Source organism: Podarcis erhardii, assembly GCF_964252035.2.
Source record: "Podarcis erhardii genome assembly, chromosome: Z".
NCBI classification, from domain to species: domain Eukaryota; kingdom Metazoa; phylum Chordata; class Lepidosauria; order Squamata; family Lacertidae; genus Podarcis; species Podarcis erhardii.
This window is the reverse complement of record NC_138504.1, coordinates 9,200,293-9,212,837: the sequence shown is the minus strand read 5'-3', so window position 1 is coordinate 9,212,837 and position 12,545 is coordinate 9,200,293. Positions and strand designations below refer to the sequence as shown.

General features: G+C 40.1%; 1 protein-coding gene and 1 long non-coding RNA gene across 5 annotated transcripts in view; one reads left to right on the top strand and one right to left on the bottom strand.

Moving 5' to 3' along the window:
• The window catches only part of MTMR1 (myotubularin related protein 1), a 53,705-nt gene that overhangs the window by 22,428 nt on the left and 18,732 nt on the right, over positions 1-12,545 (bottom strand). For all 4 annotated transcript variants that reach the window (XM_081848024.1, XM_081848026.1, XM_081848025.1 and 1 more), the window contains 7 exons: positions 11,565-11,659; positions 11,234-11,341; positions 10,826-10,924; positions 9,969-10,052; positions 8,930-9,079; positions 7,208-7,396; positions 6,110-6,295 (listed from right to left, as the gene is read on the bottom strand). In XM_081848024.1, the coding sequence (XP_081704150.1) occupies positions 6,110-6,295; positions 7,208-7,396; positions 8,930-9,079; positions 9,969-10,052; positions 10,826-10,924; positions 11,234-11,341; positions 11,565-11,659 (911 nt within the window). The remainder of the gene's footprint in view (positions 1-6,109; positions 6,296-7,207; positions 7,397-8,929; positions 9,080-9,968; positions 10,053-10,825; positions 10,925-11,233; positions 11,342-11,564; positions 11,660-12,545) is intronic.
• On the top strand, positions 223-1,322 carry LOC309334119. The gene is made up of 2 exons (XR_014152894.1): positions 223-324; positions 932-1,322. It is a non-coding gene; the product is annotated as an uncharacterized lncRNA (long non-coding RNA).

The window sequence follows — 12,545 nt, the reverse complement described above, 5'->3', positions numbered from 1 at the left end:
AGGACCAGGGAGGCTCAAAGGGGGGTTATGCATCCTGATCTTACTATGCCTAAACGCCACCTGTAAGGAGCTGTCCCCCCTAGATCATCTAGCAATGGCCCTACTCATATCCTGGGGAAACTGCAGTTTACTAATTATTAACGTTTATATTCCCCCAACTAGCAAAAAACCCGGCATTGAGGGCAACTGGAATAGACTGGATTCTTATGTCAGGTTACCCACCCTGCTGGTGGGTGACCTAAATGCAAGGTTAGGGCCTGATGACCCCAGTTCAGAAACTAAATACAGTGGTACCTCGGGTTAAGTACTTAATTCATTCCAGAGGTCCGCACTTAACCTGAAACTGTTCTTAACCTGAAGCACCACTTTAGCTAATGGGGTCTGCTGCTGCTGCTGCTGCTGCGCTGCTGGATTTCTGTTCTCATCCCAAAGCAAAGTTCTTAACCCGAGGTACTATTTCTGGGTTAGCGGAGTCTGTAACCTGAAGCGTATGTAACCCGAGGTACCACTGTACAGGCATAAAATAGGGTACCCTGATGCCTCTGGCCAGGAGGCTTTCCAACTACCAAGGCAGTCAAAGGACCAACATTCAAATTTTGCCAGAGCCTGCCTCCTCAAATTCTCTCGGCAGCTAAGTTTTCATATCCTAAATGGTTGCACCAGGGGCAATATCCCCGGGGAATATACATTTATGTCTGGGGCAAAAACCAGCATAATTGACTATATGTTGGCTGGTAGCAAATTGCTAACAAAAATAGTGAATTTGAAAGTGCTCCCATTCATAGAGGGGGACCATTTCCCTTTGCACCTGCAGGTGTCTCCTAAAAACAAGTCACCCTTCCTGAGAACAGTATACCCTGCAGAGATCACCAAATTACAGTGACCTGGCTGCCAAGTCAAATGGACCCCCGCACTTGACTCCAAACTGAAGGAGATCCTAATCCTAGGCTTGAGGACTCAATTTCCAAGTATGAGAGCCTGCTCCAACAATTAAAACCCCATCTTTTTAATACCACAGAGAAAAGGCCAACTAAACCAATAACATCAAATAAACCCTGGTTTGATCACACCTGTTTAGAGGCCAAGAGAGCCCTGCAAAATGCTTACAAAACCGCCCCGACAGCCAAAAATTCTGTCAGACAGGAAGCCTATCTTGCTGTCCGTGCCCTAAAAAAAAGAGTACAAAGACCTAATAATCCACCAAAAGAACGCCTATACCAGAAAATGTTGGCTGGAATTAATTAGTGTGGCAAAAGCAAAAGATCAGACACTATTCTGGAAACTGGTAGCTTCTGGCACCCATAAGGCTATTTCCCCCTTAACCTCACAAATTCCCCCTAACCTTTGCGTCTCATTCTTCCAATCTTTGTATGAGGATGATGAACCTACGTTACAGAATTATAATATAGAACAACTGGCTAAATAGCCACCAGCTTCAGTAACTGAAGTGAAATCATATAAAAACCAATTGAAAACGGCCAAAGCCCTGGGCCTGGACGGCATTACGCCAGAAATGATAAAAGCACAGGCGGATTGGTAGGCACCTCTCTTAGCCATCCTCTTTACTTACATAGATGACACTGGCCACATCCCAAGGGAATGGGGAACAGCCATAATAGTCCCATTCTATAAAAAGGGCAACAGAGGAGACCCAGCGAATTATAGGCCAATTAGCTTATTAAGTGTGATTAGTAAACTCTACTCAAAGCACCTCCTTAATAAGTTTACAGAATGGCTAGAGAATGAAGATATCCTGGCAATAGAACAAGTGGGCTTTAGACCCGGAAGGTCCATGGCAGATCACTGTCTAATGTTACAACATCTCATTGACATATACAAATCAGGAGGGCAGGCCTCACTATACGCCACCTTCATTGATCTAAAAGCAGCCTACGATACAGTCTCCAGAACCAGACTCTGGGATAGACTACAGGGTACCACTATACAGTGGTACCTCAGGTTAAGAACTTAATTCATTCTGGAGGTCTGTTCTTAACCTGAAACTGTTCTTAACCTGAAGCACCACTTTAGCTGAAGCGTATGTAACCCGAGGTACCACTGTAGATAGAAGGCTTCTGTTCTTAATTCAGGCACTGCACGCAAACACGGCTCTTCGAGTCAGGTGTATCCACCTAGGACACCTAACAGATCCCATTAAAACCTTCAAAGGAGTCAGGCAAGGGTGCTATTCAATTTTTATTTAAATAATTTAGTATCTGCACTCAATGACTTAGAACTCCACCCTCTGAAGCTCACAAATCGGCATATTTCGGTCCTGTTATATGCCGATGATGCGGTAATTTTATCTAGAACCCCCACTGGACTCAAAAGAGCACTAAGAAAGCTCGCAGCATACTGTGAAACTGAATGTCTTAACATTAACTATCAAAAAACCAAGATACTTGCTTTTGGGGGAAAACCAAAGCTTAGAAGCTGGGAACTTCAAGGCCATAAATTAGAACAAGTCACAAATTATAAGTATCTACGAATGGTGGTACAGGCTTCAGGAACCAACAGACTTCACATAAACTCCATCGGGAGCTCAGCGGGGAAAACCGCAAACTGTATTCTTAAATTTTTTATACAAGGCCAAAACGTTGGCACAGCTCCTTTATGGATCCTTTCTGGGCCCGCCTTCCTCTGCTTTCTCCCCCTTGAGAGAGTTCAATCCAAATTCCTTAGAGCTTTCCTACAAGTCCCCAGATGTGTTTCAAACACATGGGTTAGACTAGAAATGGGGATGATGAGAGTGGAGGCTTATATCTGCCTAACATCAATCTACAACTGACATTGACATTGAATCTGCTCCCCCAGTGAATAGCCCCACTGATCCTCTGTGATCAGTTCCAGTCAGGCTGGCAGACAGCAGTCCTGAACACCCTTCAGAAACTGGGTTTTGCCCCCTCAAGCCCTTCTAAGTCTGGGGTTAGGCCAGGCAAAAGCTATGGTCAGGCAAAGAATCATAGACACCGAGAGACAACAAGAGTGCTCAAGGTGCCCCGACTATAAAATTGGAGAAATTGAGAGAGATATAGCCACACCGGCAGCATATCTCTTCTTTCTCGTATCCAAAAATGCAAGAAGGGCTTTTACACTCGCCAGAAGCTCGGCTCTGCCCTCGCCAGTCCTGGAATGATCCTTTTAAAAAGTCCCATATGCTCAGAGACTTTGTGCCTGTTCATTGGGGGATATAGGAAGCCCAGAGCACTTGTTCTTTATATGTCCCTTTTATGAAGAGGCATGTAGTGAGACCATTGATCCCCTGCTGGTGAGGCTTGCTGACCTCCTGGAAAAGCAAAAATTCGACCTTTTCCTGTTAGGCAAAGATCATAAGATGACCTGGATGGTTGCCAGATTCTGTGTACAGATCTGTAGGCGCAGACCATCCCCTGACTCAAACTAGTTTGTTAAGAAAATCCCCAAACTTGGTTCCATGGGTGACTCTGGGTCATCTCTCTGCGGTAGCTTATCTTAAAGTTTTAAGTGTCTATATGCTTACCGCATTTATAAATTTTAAATTTATTGTTGTACATTGTTTTAAATGTTTGTTTTCCTTCTGGGATTGTAACCCCAAGTGTGTTTTATAAGCTGGCCTCTGACCGTAATAAATTATCTATCTATCTATCTATCTATCTATCTATCTATCTCGGTTAACGGAGTCTTGTAACCTGAAGTGTTTGTAACCTGAAGAGTCTATAACCCGAGGTTCCACTGTACACCACTTGATTGTAAAAAAGAAAAAAAAAAAGCCTAAAAGCAGATTACAAAAGATAAAACAGTAAAATCAAGAAAAAATTACAACCCTGCTTTAAAACATAAAAAAGTTGAAATACTAAAACATTAAAATTACCTCAGCTTTCTGAGCACCTGGGTAGGCTTGTCTGAATAGGAATGTTTTTAGCAGGTGTCAAAAAGAGTACAGTGAATGCACCTGCTTGATATCAATAGGCAGGGACTTCCAAAGTGTAGACATTGCCACACTAGACAATTGAATCCTTACAAATGTGGAACAGTTATTATATGCCACCTGAAATAGTACCAATTTTGCTAATTGAAGTGGTAAGGTACTTGTAAGGTAAGGTGATCTTGTAGGTAAACTTTGCAGTACAGTCAAACCTCAGTTCCCGAACGCCTCTGTTACTGTACATTTCAGCTCCCCAATGCCGAAAACCCAGAAGTAAATGCTCTGGTTTTCAAATGATTTTCAGAACCCGAACATCCGAAGTGGCTTCCGCTTGAGTGCAAGAAGCTCTTGCAACTAATCAGAAGCCGTGCCACGGTTGTTGAATGTTTCGGAAGTCTAACAGTCTTCCAGAACTGATTATGTTCAACAACCCAGGTTTTACTGTGTAAGAGTTGAAAGCACCATTATACAATGTAAGCTGATCCCCACAAAAAAGTCTTTTAAAATCAGCAAAGCTAACATTTAGACAGGGCAAACTTCACATTCTGCCCATTAGATTTGGAAATTTAATTAACAATTTCAGTTCTCTATAAAGCAATAACATGGAGTTGCCGTCTTTCTCTTTACAAAACTACCATTTGCTGAATTTTCTGATGTCAATAAATTCTATTAGCAGCTTGTTATTAAGACTATCAAGACACTAATAAATATTCTGTTCTATCTTGCTATGCCATGAAATGCTTGGGGTTAAGAAACACCATCTACAAAACCTTTTCAAAATCAATAAACTGGATAAAAAATTAAAAAACAAAAACACTAGATAACAAATTAAAAGGAAGCCCATTTCCAATGAAGTCAGTGTTTATCTCTATTGGCATCTGTGCTTTGATTCATAGACAATATACAAACTAAACCATGACACTGCATGTCTTAGCTGGAAAGCCATGAAGGTATGCAGTGCTTGCAAATAAGGCACTTCTGGTAGTTAGCCAAGCAGAATTGTAGTTCCCGTGGCAGTTTGCCAGAGAGAGGCTGGCAGAGGATTTGTCTAGATGTGTGTGTGCCCATATTCTGTGTTGTGAAGAAACAGAGCCATGTTCAAGAGTGAAAATGATCCCTGGTAATTCCTACCTAAATATGAGGGCTGGTGAAGCAGAGTGAGACTGAGGTGTCAATCGGTGCATTCACATCTCTTATCTGCTATGGAGTCACTAGATGACTTTTGGCAAGCTATCATCGCTCAGTTTTGGTCCTGCAAGTGCAATATGGAGAAAATAATACTGAGCTATTTTATAAGATTGTTGTAGGAACTACACTAACATTTATGAAACACTCAACTGTCTAAAAGAGCTGTGCAAACTCTAAATGTGGTGAGGCTTCCAACTGCAATTAAGTCAGCCGTTCATGGCTAAACTTAATTCTCTCCTCTTAGGCAAAGATCACAAGACGACCTGGCTGGTAGCCAGATTTTGCACCCAGATTTGTAGGCACAGATCACCCTCTAGAATAAAATAACTCACTAGGGAAAAGCTAAAGTCACCCTTTGGGGCGCCTCAGGATCAATTTTTATGGTAGCCCAAATCTCAGTTGTATGGGTGTATGTATTATATTTCAATTTTAACTCATGAGCCATTGCTGCAATCTGCTCCAATTGTATATTTTATCTTTATGAACGCTGTCATTATTGTGTTATGCGAGCTGGTCTCTGACCATAATAAATTATCTATCTACATGGCTTTGTAATTTTGTCCAGGGCAGGGAGGGGGCGGGCAGGTGTTATTTGTTATCCTATTGCCAAGGCCAAGAATCCCAAAACTTGAGCTGAATTAGGTGTAGGGTAAGTAGTCATCAGTTCCTCTGTCCTACAGTAGAAAGGCATAGCCCATACCTAGTAAAACTGTAAAAAAAATTATTCAAACATGTTTGTAAAGCTGCCCTGAAGAGTTAAATGGGTTACAAATGTTTTAAACAGCATTAAGTAGATAAAAAAATAAATAAGGATTGCTTCTACTGGAGTCTATAATACACACTAACAGCATATAGCAGTAGTTTTATATAATCTGAAAAACCCGGATTCTGAAGAATCAAGGCATTTCCCCTTTTCAGATTATATAGAGAAGTGACAAAAGAAAGGGGAAAATGGAGAAAGATTTTAACATTTTAAAGCAAAAAACCCACAATTTATATTTTCAACAAGTCAATTACCCGTATGTATTCCAGCCAGTGTGTACTCTCCACATTGGACAGCCATCGAGATTCATCAATTGTAGGGTAGACGATTTCCTTCAGTTTACGCAGTGATTCTCTCATTACATGGATGTTTGGAATTTCCAAGAAAACCAACTCCACATTTGGGTAGGCACTTTCACTTTCATAGCCGCCACCTTTCGTCTGAAAATACATTTTAAGTAATTTAAATGTATCTCTAAGATTTAAGATTTCTTGAATGCCCACCAGGGAGAAAAAGCTAGCTGGCAAGCATGAAGGAAAGGGCTCTCTCAACAGTGGCCTCACACTTACGGAATTCTATTTCAAGGGAGATGTGCATGGCCCCTTCTTTATGGGCCTTTATTTACTTCTTTAAATATTTATGTACCACTATATCATAAAAAAGAAAAATACCAAAGAAGTTTGCAGCAATAATACATAAAATAAACACCACATAAAAGATTAAAAACAGGTGTCAAATACTCATTATGGAAATAAGTATTCTTAAATTGCCTGCATTGGCCTGGCAAAATAGAAAGGTTTTGGTGGGATTTAAGAGAGATATCTGTTTCAAATTGGTTTTTCTTAAGATATTATGGTTATGCTGGCATAAACCAGGGTTGAAATAGCATTAAAATGTTTTAGTTAGCTCTAATGGTATTTTAATTTTATTATATTATATTATATTATATTATATTATATTATATTATATTATATTATATTATATTATTATTACTACTGCTATTATTGCTCATTCTTATGAATTATGATTGTTGTATTAATATTGGTATTCAAATTTTAAATATATTTTTCATGTTTGTATCTTTGATCATGTATGTTGTATTTTATCTTTTATGGAAGATGCCCTGTGAGAGTTTAGTGCTAAAAGAGTGGCCTTAAAATATTTTAGATAAAAAAGGTAATTTCAACATTTTAAAATTTAAGTATTTCAGAGCGATATTGAACTAAGTCATACTCAGAATAGACCCACTTAAGTCCATTGATTTCAGTTGCCCTACTCCAAAGTGTGACTTGGTTGAATGTCACTTTGAATTTTAAATAAATGTATATGTTTTCCCCTTATGCTAGTTCTACCTTATTTGTATCTGCAACACTGTTCTGTCTAGCATCAAAGATGAAGAGCTTATGGGACTGAGCATTGGCATCCATAATCGTCTGCAAATATTTCTCATCTTCTTTGCATCGCTTGTCATTTGGGCCCACTAGAGGTTGGCTGCAACGTGTGATGGTGGCCTGGCTTTCAGGGTGGATCCAGGATAACACCTAGGTTAAGGGGAAAATATATATACACCAATGTATATGCAGTAGAAACAACTGCAGAAGTCATATTAGCAACAGATGTAACGTCATAAGAAGACAGAGAATAAAGGTACTGGTTCAAAAATCAAAAGACACACGTATTTTTTTACATGGCCATCAAAACTAATAATACAGTTCTGCATGAAGTTTCCTGACAATAGCAAACCACCTTTGGAACTGATAGTACTTTCAAAAGTGTTTTTGCAATTCAGCATAGCAACTGGGGGCTTGCCTGCTGTTTGATTCCCCCTTCCCCAAGACACACACAATTCTCTCAAGGGAACTTAATGGCTAGGCACGGGCGCAGTGATGTCGCAATGTGGGGGGGGGGCGGTTCGCCCCAGGTGCCATGTCTGGAGGGGTGACAAGAAGGTACCCTGTGGGGTGCTCGCCCCATGGTGCACTGGCGTAAGCGGCCATTGCACAGCCACAGCCGCATGTGGAAGATCCTCCATTCGTGGCTGCACTGTCCGTACGGTGCTGGGGCCGTGGCAAACCACTACATACAACACATTTGTGGTGTCACACACATGCGCTGTACATAGCGGTTTGCTGCCAGAGCCGCCCAAGCACCGTATGAACAGCAGTAGGATCCCTCCGTCACTGCTACAGCCGCAAGTGGAGGATTCCTCTACCACCACTGCAGCTGCAAGCACAGGATCCTGCCACCGTCCGTACAGTGCTCAGGTGGCGCCAGCGGCAAACCACTATGTACAACACATGCGCAGTGTCACATGCATGCGCTGTATGTAGGGATGCCGCACATGCGCCCTACATAGGGATGCAACGTGTGTGCAGCTGGCAGTTTGCCCCACCCCGGGTGTCGGTTAGCCTTCGATCGTCCCTGCACGGGCATAAGGGTAGCCTGGTCCCAAGTTATTTAAGGTGCACTACCATGCACCTTATCCTGGAGCAGAGAGGCAGCCAATGGACCTACTTCAACTAAAGCATAGTATGTTGAATGAATATACCTCACAGAAGTATTTTGCACTAACTTCCAGACTAATCTTGAGGATAACCCTACAGAGTGAATTGCAATAATCAAGTCTTGAAGTTACCAGTGAATGGGACCATGGAGTGGATCATTAACCCCCTACAAAAATATTTCCCATACCATTACTGCTTATTGTCTAAACACAGAAGGACAATCTTCAGAAAATGGCTTTTCACAATAGGAATAATTTTGATTTCTGTTAGTCCCAATTCTGACATCAAATATTATTCTTCGCACAAACTGCTGAAGTGCAGTCCAACTGATTTTTGAACCTATGAAGTAGATTTTATGCGATCTTCCCACCACATCACAGACAGAATATAAGTGCCTTTTTACACTTGGGTTCCCAGCTTAGGACTGTTTCTTGTTTTCCTTTTTAGTTCACATAGTCTTCCTTCCAATAGAGAATTGAGCAACTAGTTTTGGAGTTCTCAGATTAGGTGTCAAGCTGCATCATAACCCATACACCAGCAATTGTTTTCTAACTCAGGAATTTTACTTACTGGAACTCTGCCTTTTGCCCGAAATGCTGCTACTCTGGAGAGATCATCATCTTTTACACTAGCTGGCACAACAAGAACAGCAGGGTATGTGTCACAGAATTCATATGTGCTGTTGATTTTGGATATTTTCCAACTCTCATTGGGTAAGCCCTGCATAGAAGCAAAACAATGTTTTAAGGAGTCAAGGTTTACCCATCTGATTTCAGGGTCCCGAAAAATTAAACCTAAAACGTTTAATTTAAACCTAAAACATTTAATTAAACCTAAAACATTACAATTATATTGTAACTCATTTTTATTTTTATTTTACAAGGCTTCTGAAGGTTATAGAAAACCAGTATTAGTCCTGAATGCATGAGTAGATCTTAGTTCAAAGTCTGAAAGGGGCAGAGCTCTGCTGCATCTCCACAAACTACTTGCTTGCTACAGATGGACATATAACAGCTAAAGGGAAATTTAAACACAATCCTGGCATATTGGTTTGTTATGTAAAAGGAGGTGCCAGAATTTGCTTATTTTCCTCTTTCCTTTTTTGATCATGTAGCTGTACCTTCACCTTTACCTATTGTATATAGTAACTCACACTAAATGCATTAACAGACAGGCAATATGTAAATACAGTAAATAAGAACAAGGCGACATGCACTCTCCCCCCCCCCCAACTGCTCTCGTGGCCAGGGCCTATATGCATATAAAGGTGCACACAAATATTGATTCACAATTAGCAGGAGGAGTAAGCATGAGTCTACATATCTTGTGGCACACCACACAGAGGACATGCAGTGTGAGGTCATGCAGGAAGTGGCTGCATTACTGGATGTGGGGCATTAACATGTGTAGTTCCACTCTCTAGTCCAACTATTATGTCCAGGAAAACAATGGGGAAAATGGCATGGTTCTTGACTTTTCAGTGTCCATCTAGTATCGGCAAATTTTTAAGTACTTGACTTAGTCTTTTAGATCTTCCACAAATGGATATTCAGGCAAAATAGAAAACATTGCAAATTATTTTTTTAAAGTGAAAATTGTCATTACCTACCTGCCTCTTGTATTCTGCCATTGGATCATAAACTTTCCAGCCATTAACAGGAAATTTCTCTTTATAGGTGAATGCAAAGAGTGGCTAAATGCAGTGAAACAAAAGCATACATTACTACTATTTAATTACACTATTTCTCTCTTCTCTTCATTTCTTAAGAATTCAGAAGAACATTTTACACTGAGATTAAAACTCAGTAAAAACATTCTTCATAAATATAAACAATCTTAATTTCATCAACTCTGCCAAGTGCATGTGGCTAGCAACAATAGAGAACAATGAAACATTCACTTCCACACAATGGAGTATGCCTCCAGGGGTGAAACCAAACCACTGGAGAATCACAGTGCCTGCAGTGGCTATGATCTCTCCAAGGTGCAAGCCTGGGCAGTGTGTTTGGAGGTCCTGGGCTGCCCAGATGACAACCTCACTGATGTACTCCAGAGAAAAGCAGAGGAATACGTTTGGCACCAGTTTGGCTGTAGGTGTTGCTGGAAGGAGGCGTACAAGATGCCATCCAACTGCCTTAGGGACTCCACTCTGGATTTGTGTGGGGGTTACTCCTTTTAATTTTTTTCTCTCAAAGATGCCCCACAAGGTGGTGGGTATGGATTTAGACCCACCAAAATTAATGAACATGACAAAGTTAGGTCTATTAATTTCAACGGGTCTACTCTGAGTAAAACTTATTTGAACACTGATGTAAGTTCTTTTAACTACACTACTAAGAAGAGTAAGAATCATATTGATTTTTTAAATTCTTAAGCACCACAAGACTATATTTAGATTCCTCCCACTATATAGTTTGAATAATGAACCAATGTTGAGGGTATAGAACTCCTAATTGTAATACTTACAAGCCCATGAGAAAGAGGAAATGCTCGGTTAATAAGGTTTTGAAAAATCTCCAGTCTATGTTCTTCCTGTTTATAGGCAAGCCGCAAGTTTCTCATATCCTGTGAAAAGATATCTTAAGGTTTGGTATGTTAAGTGAAAAATTACAGCAGTTACAAACATTATTCAAAAGATTTTTTTGCACTGAATAGTGGTTCTAAGGAACCTCCTCTTTTAATCCAGGTTTATCTGAAAATTAATAAAAACCTGTTCTAAACTTTAGGTCTTAGGACCAGTTACACCAGTGCATTCACAACAGCCATAAGAAATAAGCAAGTAACAGCGTCTTATATATCTAAGATATATCACTGGGATTCCACAATGAAATTAAAGCACAATTTATGTACACTTCTGCAAAATTAAACTGATACCTTGCAAACAATTTCTATTCCACAAGAGTTGTCTCCATGGCTCTGCACTCCAATCTTTTCAACTCTGGCCATCACTCCAAGAGGCACATCAAGAACAAAATGTGGATCCTGAAATTTGAAGAAAAAGTAAGCACCACGTTTCTTTATTGCAGGTGTGAGGAAATATGTAATATTCTGTTTGAGATAAAAATATACAATTATATTAGGCCACATAATGCTGAAACAGTACTTTATGCTTAGTTTATACATGTGTCAGTTTCTGAAAAGGAAAGCACAGGAATAAGGCTGTAGCAGAAAGATGCATGACGTGCAATAAGAAAAAAGGGCTCACCCTCTCAACATTCTTGAAATACATTTTGAAATCTGTCACTGATAGTGTACCACTGATGGCTCCAATAAATGGGCAGATATACATGACGTCTTTAGCTGGAAAAAATAAGATACTTTATTAGTACTAAAAATCGAACTATAGGATTATTTTTATTATGTATGAACACAGGCAAAATACCTGATGCAAAAAACTTCTACTAATAAATGCCTTTTTGAGGCTGGAATTTACACATGGAATGAACTGAGTTTATACAGCCAATTATTTCAGTTTTTTAAAATAATGCCTATTTCATAGCACTTCAAAAGTAGACATTTTCATAACTGAAAAAATAAAAATAAACAAAAGCCTAGCAAGTTATGGGTCACCTGTAAAATACTTGATATTACAAAAAATAAGAATACCATCTAGGACATTAAAAATGTTTTTAAGGACACAATTTTTTATTTTAAGTTGATAGTTTCGTACAGTCATCTACATTTTCAGTAATAAACACCACTGCACAATCCTACTTTGAGGGTGCCTTACAGTGCAATCCTGAATAGGTATACTCAGAAGGCTTCTGACTGCAATGAAACTTACTCCCACTTAAGAATATACTGAATTGCAGTCCCACTGTCTGCCATAGTGTGCATACTTCCCTACTAATATCTTCAGAATCCAGAACTTTGGAAGCTAAAATCAGAACTACAGTGGTACCTCAGGTGACAGACACTTCAGGTTACATGTTTTCGGGTTGCGCACCGCGCCGAACCCGGAAGTACCGGAACAGGTTACTTCTGGGTTTCGGCACTCGCGCATGCACAGAAACACTAAATCGCACTTTGCGCCATGTGCAGAAGCGCCAAATTGCAACTCGCATGTACGCAGATGTTTGCAACCTGGGGTTCCACTGTAGAAGGCATATTTATGGCGGTAGCAGAGAAGAACTGGGTACACTGTGGACAAACAATGTCATAAATTTCAAAATGACCAACACATAAG